The sequence below is a fragment of the Cottoperca gobio genome, unplaced genomic scaffold, assembly GCF_900634415.1.
Source record: "Cottoperca gobio unplaced genomic scaffold, fCotGob3.1 fCotGob3_388arrow_ctg1, whole genome shotgun sequence".
Classification (NCBI taxonomy): domain Eukaryota; kingdom Metazoa; phylum Chordata; class Actinopteri; order Perciformes; family Bovichtidae; genus Cottoperca; species Cottoperca gobio.
In genome coordinates, this window is record NW_021166980.1 from 20,001 (window position 1) to 30,000 (window position 10,000).

Genomic DNA, 10,000 nt, shown 5'->3' on the forward strand with positions numbered 1-10,000 from the left:
CGCAGAGCCCTGAATGTCCTCACGGATGGCTGAGCTTCTCACCCTATCTCTAAGGGAGACACCAGCTACCTGTCTGAGAAAACCCATTTCGGCCGCTTGTACCCGTGATCTCGTTCTTTCGGTCATAACCTAGCCTTCATGACCATAGGTGAGGGTAGGAACGAAGACAGGTAGATTGAGAGCTTTGCCGTTTGGCTCAGCTCTCTTTTCATCACAACGGTGCGGTAAAGTGACTGTAATACCGCCCCCGCTGCTCCGATTCTCCGGCCAATCTCTCGCTCCATCGATCCCTCACTCGCGAACAAAACCCCAAGGTACTTGAACTCCTTCACTTGGGGTAATGGCTCATTCCCTAACCGGAGTAGGCAATCCACCGGTTTCCTGCTGAGAGCCATGGCCTCAGATTTTGAGGTGCTGATCCTCATCCCAACCGCTTCACACTCGGCTGCGAACCGATCCAGTGACTGTTGAAGGTCACAGACCGATGATGCCATAAGGACCACATCATCTGCAAAGAGCAGCGATGAGATCCCCAGGTCACCAAACTGCAACCCCTCTCCTCCACGACTACGCCTCGATATCCTATCCATGACAATCACGAACAGGATTGGTGATAAAGCGCAGCCCTGGCGGAGGCCAACATTCACTGGAAACGAGTCCGACTTACTGCCGAGTATCCGGACACAACTCTCGCTTTGGGCGTACAGGGATTGGATGGCCATCAAAAGTGACCCCCTCACCCCATGGGCATACTCCCAGGCCCCCTCCAGGATCCTTGCGAGAGTGAAGAGTTGGTCCGTTGTTCCATGACCAGGACGGAATCCGCATTGTTCCTCTTCAATCAGAGGTTCGACTACCGGCCGAACCCTCCTTTCCAGTACCTTGGAGTAGACTTTACCAGGGAGGCTGAGAAGTGTGATACCCCTGTAGTTGGCACACACTCTCTGGTCCCCCTTTTTGCCAACCCCTAGGCACTGTCCCAGACTTCCACGCAATGTTGACGAGGCGTGTCAACCAAGACAGCCCCTCAACACCCAAAGCCTTCAGCATTTCTGGACGGACCTCATCAACCACTGCGGCTTTGCCACTGTGGAGTTGTTTGACTACCTCAGTCACTTCCATCAGGGAAATTGACGATGATCCCCCATCAGCTTCCAGCTCTGCCTCTACCATAGAGGGCGTGTTAGTCGGATTCAGGAGTTCCTCAAAGTGCTCCTTCCACCGGCTGATAACCTTCTCAGTCGAAGTCAGCAGGGTCCCACCCTTGCTGTACACAGCTTGGATGGTTCCTCGCTTCCCCCTCCTGAGGTGCCGGATGGTTTTCCAGAAGCACCTTGGTGCCGACCGAAAGTCCTTCTCCACAGCTTCTCCGAACTTCTCCCACACCTGCTGCTTTGCCTCTGACACGGCAGAGGCTGCCGCCCTTCTAGTCCTTCGGTACCCTGCAACTGTTTCCGGACTCCTCCCGTATAACATAACCCGGACGGCTTCCCTGACCACCGGGGTCCACCACGGTGTTCGAGGGTTACCGCCCCTTGAGGCACCTAAGACCTTGAGACCACAGCTCATCACCGCAGCGTCAGCAATAGAGGTTTTGAACATCGCCCACTCAGGTTCAATGTCCCCAACCTCCACAGGGATGTCTGATAAGCTCCGCCAGAGGTGTGAGTTGAAGATCCCCAGGACAGGGGCTTCCTCCAGATGTTCCCAGTTCACCCGCACTACCCGTTTGGGTTTACCAGGTCTGTCCAGAGTCTTCCCCCACCCCTTGATCTAACTCACCACCAGATGATGATCAGTCGACAGCTCCGCCCCTCTCTTCACCCGAGTGTCCAAAACATGCGGCCTCAGATCAGATGATACGATTACAAAATTGATCATTGACCTTTGGCCTAGGGTGCTCTGGTACCACGTGCACTTATGAGCATCCTTATGTTCTAACATGGTGTTTGTTATGGCCATTCCATGACTAGCACAGAAGTCCAACAACAAACGACCGTTTCTCCAGGTGTCTCCATCATTTCCCACATGTGAATTGAAGTCTCCCAGCAAGACTACGGAGTCCCCTACTGGAGCCCCCTGCAGGGCTCCATTCAGGGTCTCCAAGAAGGCCGAATACTCCGAACTGCGGTTTGGGCTCCGTGGCAAACCCGGCCACCAGGCGCTCGCTGTCAGGCCCATGACATGTGTTTGACATATGTGTGTGCGTGTGTTTGTGTTGCTCTACAGCCACATAATATTGCCCAGAAAAGTGAAAGAGAGAGTGTGTTAGTGTCCAAATATACACATCTGTGTGTGTGTGTGTGTGTGCTGATTGTTTGGCCTGAAGCTGTTTGGACTCTCTCTGAGTCTCTCTGAGTCTCTCTGAGTCTCTTTGTCTCTCGCTCCTTTTATTTATAGAGTTGCATTATTGCAGTGGAGCGAGATTCAGAGCATCGAGATAACTAGTGTAACACACACTCCCCGAGTCATCACACTTCTCTTAGTAAACATGTGTCGTGTATAGAACTGACACACGCTACCGCTGAAAATGTAATAATCAGCTGTTAAATGTATGTTTTTCTTGTTTCCTTCAATGATGATTATTTAAACAGCAATAAATAACAGTAAAGTTATTACCTAAGACAAGGAGGTTGGGTTCTTCATGAAACTATGTGTAAGGATGAAACATGGGCCGAGGAGGAACCCTGTAAAATGTGGAGCAATACGACATACGGGGCAGATACACAAACTATGCTTCACTTCGGTTAACATTGATAGGACATTTGTGCTGCATTCATGTGGGGTTGGAATAATCAGAAAAATGAGTTCCCGACTCAAGTCTGAAACAGATATGAACGTGTCGTCACATGATAATCGTGAATCATCTTCATCACTGTTACATAATCCACAGGTTTAATATAATGATTATGACATCAGCATTCATGTAAATAAAGTTTTCCATCATTGTCTTCACAGTCACTGTTGAATCATCACATTTATAAAAATGTATTTCAGTTTGTGAAAGAATCAGAACGAATTAAACCAATCAACCAAAAAATAAACAAGTAAATAAACCAATAAATAAACCAATAAATAAACCAGTATTTAACTAGTAAATAACCAATAAATAAACCAATAAATAAACCAGTAAATAAACCAGTGAATAAACCAATAAATAAACCAATAAATAAACCAGTAAATAAACCAATAAATAAACCAGTAAATAAACAAGTATTTAACTAGTAAATAACCAATAAATAAACCAGTAAATAAACCAGTAAATAAACCAGTAAATAAACCAATAAATAAACCAATAAATAAACAAGTATTTAACTAGTAAATAACCAATAAATAATCCAGTAAATAAACCAATAAATAAACCAGTAAATAAACCAATAAATAAACCAGTAAATAAACAAGTATTTAACTCGTAAATAACCAATAAATAAACCAGTAAATAAACCAGTAAATAAACCAGTAAATAAACCAATAAATAAACCAATAAATAAACAAGTATTTAACTAGTAAATAACCAATAAATAATCCAGTAAATAAAGCAATAAATAAACCAGTAAATAAAGCAATAAATAAACCAGTAAATAAACCAGTAAATAAACCAGTAAATAAAGCAATAAATAAAGCAGTAAATAAAGCAGTAAATAAACCAATAAATAAACCAGTAAATAAAGCAATAAATAAACCAGTAAATAAAGCAGTAAATAACCAATAAATAAACCAATAAATAAAGCAGTAAATAAAGCAATAAATAAACCAATAAATAAAGCAGTAAATAAAGCAGTAAATAAACCAATAAATGAAGCAGTAAATAAACCAGTAAATAAACCAAATAAATAAACCAGTAAATAAACCAGTAAATAAACCAATAAATAAAGCAGTAAATAAACCAAGAAATAAACCAAGAAATAAACAAGTATTTAACTAGTAAATAAACCAGTAAATAAACCAATAAATAAACCAATAAATAAACCAATAAATAACCAATAAATAAACCAGTAAATAAACCGGTAAATAAACCAAAAAATAAACGAGTAAATAAACAAGTAAATAAACGAGTAAATAAACCAGTAAATAAACCAGTAAATAAATAAATAAATAAACCAGTAAATAAACCAATAAATAAACCAGTAAATAAACCAGTAATTAAACCAATAGATAAACCAGTAAATAAACCAGTAAATAAACCAGTAAATAGACCAGCAAATAATCCAGTAAATAAACCAGTAAATAAACCAATAAATAAACCATTAAATAAACCAGTAAATAAACCAGTAAATAGACCAGCAAATAATCCAGTAAATAAACCAGTAAATAAACCAGTAAATAAACCAATAAATAAACCATTAAATAAACCAGTAAATAACCAATAAATAAACCAGTAAATAAACCAGTAAATAAACCAGTAAATAAACCAGTAAATAACCAGTAAATAAACCAGTAAATAAACCAGTAATTAAACCAGTAAATAAACAAACCAGTAAATAAACAAACCAGTACATAAACCAGTAAATAAACCAGTAAATAAATCAATAAATAAACCAGTAAATAAAAATAATAATAAACCAGTAAATAAACCAATAAATAAACCAATAAATAAACCAGTAATTAAACCAATAAATAAACCAGTAAATAAACCAGTAAATATACCAGCAAATAATCCAGTAAATAAACCAGTAAATAAACCAGTAAGTAAACCAGTAAATAAACAAACCAAAAAGTAAACCAGTAAATAAACCAGTAATTAAACTAATAAATAAACCAGTAAATAAACCAGTAAATTGACCAGCAAATAATCCAGTAAATAAACCAGTAAATAAACCAGTAAATAAACCAGTAAATAACCAATAAATAAACCAATAAATAAACCAGTAAATAAACCAGTAATTAAACCAGTAAATAAACAAACCAAAAAGTAAACTAGTAAATAAACCAGTAAATAAACCAGCAAATAATCCAGTAAATAAATCAGTAAATAAACCAGTAAATAAACCAGTAATTAAACCAGTAAATAAACAAACCAAAAAGTAAACCAGTAAATAAACCAGTAAATAAACCAGTAAATAAACCAGTAAATAAACTAGTAAATTAACAAAAGAATAAAAAAATAAATAAACCAGTAAATAAATAAATCAGTAAATAAACCAGTAAATAAATAAATCAGTAAATAAACCAATAAATAAACCAGTAAATAAACCAGTAAACAAACCAGTAAATAAACCAGTAAATAAACCAATGCATAAACCAGTAAATAAACAAACCAATGCATAAACCAGTAAATAAACCAGTAAATAAACAAACCAATGCATAAACCAGTAAATAAACAAACCAATGCATAAACCAGTAAATACACCAGTAAATAGACCAGTAAATAAACCAGTAAATAAACAAATAAATAAACAAACCAGTAAATAAACCAATAAATAAACCAGTAAATAACCAAAGGATTGACTTACGTCGACGATGAGGAAGTCCAGCCAGCACCAGTAGTTGGTGAAGTACTTCTTGAAGCCGTACGCGAGCCACTTGAGCAACATCTCCAGGATGAAGATGTAGGTGAAGATCTTGTCTGCGTACTCCAGCACCACCTTCACCACCTTCCTCTGCTCGATGTAAATGTCCTCGAAGGCCTGAAGGGGCAGCAGAGAGGGAACTTCCAGATCCTGAACTGTTGTTCTCTCAGGGAGGTTCCAAACTGAGTAAACTACAGTATTTTAATATAAACTACAGTATTTTAAAAATAAACTAAAGTAGTATAAAATAAACTACATTAATATAAAGTAAACTACATTAATATAAAATAAACTACATTATTATAAAGTAAACTACAGTAGTATAAAATAAACTACAGCATTATAAAATAAACAATATTAATATAAAGTAAACTACATTAATATAAAATAAACTACATTATTATAAAGTAAACTACATTAATATAAAATAAACTACATTATTATAAAGTAAACTACAGTAGTATAAAATAAACTACAGCATTATAAAATAAACTACATTATTATAAAGTAAACTACAGTAGAATAAAATAAACTACAGCATTATAAAATAAACTACATTATTATAAAGTAAACTACATTATTATAAAGTAAACTACAGTATGATAAAATAAACTACAGCATTATAAAGTAAACTACAGCATTATAAAATAAACTACAGCATTATAATGTAAACTACAGTATGATAAAATAAACTACAGCATTATAAAGTAAACTACAGCATTATAAAGTAAACTACAGTATGATACAATAAACTACATTAATATAAAGTGTGTGTGTGTGTGTGTATGTGTGTCTGACCAGCGCTCCGGAGCTCAGGAGGATCATGAAGATGATGAAGGACTCGAACCAGCTGTGCTCTACGATCTGAAAACACGTCTTCCTCAGTCTCCACCAGGTCTGCCCGGAGCCCGCCGTCGTGTCGATGTCACAGCACTGAAACCGAGACACGCAGACTGTGGGCCACACACACACACACACACACACACACACACACACACACACACACACACACACACACACACAGTTACCCACAGTGAAGCAGAACAGTAACGTTGTGTTCACGTTGCCGAAAATTAAAGGCGGCGGCCAAAACTTTGAATCAGAAGCAACTTCTGGAGAAATGCGACCCGACTCATTTATCGTCTCATTCTCTGTTTGAAGCACTTTGAGCTGCATCTCTATATAAAGTAATATTATTATTAATATTGTTCTTATTTTAAACAATGAGCTGAAAGTCCCTTTAAAGCCCCTCATACATCGTTTTCACATCGTCATTGGATGATTGATTATAGCATTAAGAAATTAAATTAAGAAAATGTCAAAATAAGTTAATAAAGAAAATAAACTTTGCGGCACGACATGCATTTCTGTTTACATCCTGTACACAAGCAAGAATAATCTCCTGGATTCATTTCTCTCGCTCAGAGTTTAACAACATCTGTGCCTTGCTCCAGGGCTCGCTGGTACACACACACGCACACGCACACACACACACACACACACACACACACACACACACACACACGTCACGTCTGCTTTGTTGTCCTGCACAGAGGACCCGGAGCATTAAGTGCTCCATTCAACCCTTTGGTTAATTTGAGATGCTTGAGCATGCAAACACATGTGTGTGTGTGTGTGTGTGTGTGTGTGTGTGTGTGTGTGTGTGTGTGTGTGTGTGTGTGTGTGTGTGTGTGTGTATCCATGCAGCGTTCACATCAAATGCACATTTCATTTCCCCACATTACTTTCTTTGGGACAAAACTGTATTTAACTTGAAACTCATAATTCAAAAAAGCATTTCTCAAAACTTTACATAATAAAATCTCTTTAGACACTTTTACTTTAACGCAGCTTCACATATTTGGTATTTAAGCTAAAATGTAAAGCTTCAGTAATCGGATATTATTACGAAGTGGGGGCAGAACTACTATTTTATTATTACTATTATTAATATAATTATTATTGAGAGCGGTGAGAATGAGCCAACACTAGGAGCTTAAAGAGCACTTTTATATTCTGTACTTATTGATATTAAATTATAATGCTATTGTGGAATTACCTTTTCATGTATCAAGTTATCATTTGAATAAAGTGGCGTATGGGTTTCCATAGTGGCAGATATGAGTCCTTATGAACACAAAGTAACACACACACATTCAGAGTGTGTGTTCGCTGCTCCTCTGATTGCAGCGTCCGTCTGCGTCTGTAATTAAGAGCTCTGATTTCCCGGCTTTCTGTTTCCATGGCCACTAATAGGCTTCTCCCTGATACGCCGGCTCAGTAATCCAATGAAAACAAGCAAGTGGTAATCCGACACTCAATCAGGCCACTTGGCAGAGTTATTATCAGTGTGTGTGTGTGTGTGTGTGTGTGTGTGTGTGTGTGTGTGTGTGTGTGTGTTAGGAAACCCCCTCTGCTTGTAAGGCAGCTGTAATAAACCCTTTTGCTGCTCTTGAACGCCTCATCACATCACCTGTTGGTGGAGCAGACGCCTCATTCAGGTTCGCTCTCCGCTGCGCTCGTTTAATTTCTTATCACTCTGATACACAGATATCTTCACGACGACGTGGCCGCGTAGAGACAGAGACGCTGCTTTGTGCTAACGTGCTGACATGTTGACGTGTTGTGACATGTTGACGTGTTGTGACGTGTTGTGACGTGTTGTAACGTGTTGTGACGTGTTGTGACGTGTTGCGACGTGTTGTAACGTGTTGTGACGTGTTGTAACGTGTTGTGACATGTTGACGTGTTGTAACGTGTTGTGACGTGTTGTGACGTGTTGTAACGTGTTGTGACGTGTTGTAACGTGTTGTAACGTGTTGTGACATGTTGACGTGTTGTGACATGTTGACGTGTTGTGACATGTTGCGACGTGTTGTAACATGTTGTAACGTGTTGTGACATGCTGACGTGTTGTGACATGTTGACGTGTTGTGACGTGTTGCGACGTGTTGTAACGTGTTGTGACGTGTTGCGACGTGTTGTGACGTTTTGTGACGTGTTGTAACGTGTTGTGACGTGTTGTGACGTGTTGTGACGTGTTGTAACGTTGTAACGTGTTGCGACGTGTTGTGACGTGTTGTAACGTTGTAACGTGTTGTGACGTGTTGCGACGTGTTGTGACGTGTTGTGACGTGTTACGACGTGTTGCGACGTGTTGTGACGTGTTGTGACGTGTTGTAACGTTGTGACGTGTTGTGACGTGTTGTAACGTGTTGCGACGTGTTGTGACGTGTTGTGACGTTTTGTGACGTGTTGTAACGTGTTGTGACGTGTTGTAACATTGTGACGTGTTGTGACGTGTTGTGACGTGTTGTGACGTGTTGTGACGTGTTGTGACGTTGTAACGTGTTGCGACGTGTTGCGACGTGTTGTGACGTGTTACGACGTGTTGCGACGTTTTGTGACGTGTTGTAACGTGTTGTGACGTGTTGTAACGTTGTGACGTGTTGTGACGTGTTGTAACGTTGTGACGTGTTGTAACGTTGTGACGTGTTGTAACGTTGTAACGTGTTGCGACGTGTTGTGACGTGTTACGACGTGTTGTGACGTGTTGTGACGTGTTGTGACGTGTTGTAACGTGTTGTGACGTGTTGTGACGTGTTGTGACGTTTTGTGACGTGTTGTGACGTGTTGTAACGTGTTGCGACGTGTTGTGACGTGTTGCGACGTGTTGTGACGTGTTGTGACGTTTTGTGACGTGTTGTAACGTGTTGTAACGTGTTGTGACGTGTTGTAACGTTGTGACGTGTTGTGACGTGTTGTGACGTGTTGTGACGTGTTGTGACGTGTTGTGACGTGTTGTGACGTGTTGTAACGTTGTGACGTGCGACGTGTGTATGTTTCCACACAGGAAAATGTCATTTGAATGACTCCATGTCCATGTTTAGCGCCACCTTCAGGACACACTTGACATTGTTCCTCCACTACTGCAGTTTTAAGATCTGAAGAATCTCTTCTGTAAAATCGTTTGTTTCGTTCGTCCTGGACTTCGTGTCCAATTTCATCTGAGGCCAAAGAGAACATTGAATTACAGGAATCGTGGTGAAAACACACTCGCCGTTACAAAAAGAAGAACAAGCATACAACACACACACACACACACACACACGACTACAATTAAATACCACAATACCGTCTCTAAATCCCAATCAAGTCAAAGTGTAGTTATGTATTAATCTTCCAAATAGTCAAGTCAAGTTGATTAACTTGACATTTCATTTTAATTCATTAAATCATCATTAAAATTTATTTTTCTTATTTATTTTCCGAGTATATGTTTCCAGAAATAATATTCTTATTATTAAAGCTCGATAAATAATTTCTACTTTTATGATTTAACCTGTTTATAGAAACAAAAGATCTGTAACTGTTTTAGTTCCCAGAATGCCGAGCGTGTTGCTCAAAGGCACCTCAGCATCTCACTGGAGGAGTCGCACCTGAGACCTTTCAGATACAGGACGTCAGAGCTGCTGCAGGCACTGAGGCAG

At 39.1% G+C, this 10,000-nt stretch overlaps 1 protein-coding gene across 1 annotated transcript in view; it reads right to left on the bottom strand.

The window, feature by feature from the left end:
- The window catches only part of LOC115005895 (sodium channel protein type 5 subunit alpha-like), a gene marked incomplete at its 5' end in the record, with an annotated part of 84,600 nt that overhangs the window by 19,992 nt on the left and 54,608 nt on the right, over window positions 1-10,000 (bottom strand). Inside the window, 2 exon segments of the mRNA XM_029427863.1 lie at window positions 5,454-5,627; window positions 6,309-6,463. Of these exon segments, the coding sequence (XP_029283723.1) occupies window positions 5,454-5,627; window positions 6,309-6,463 (329 nt within the window).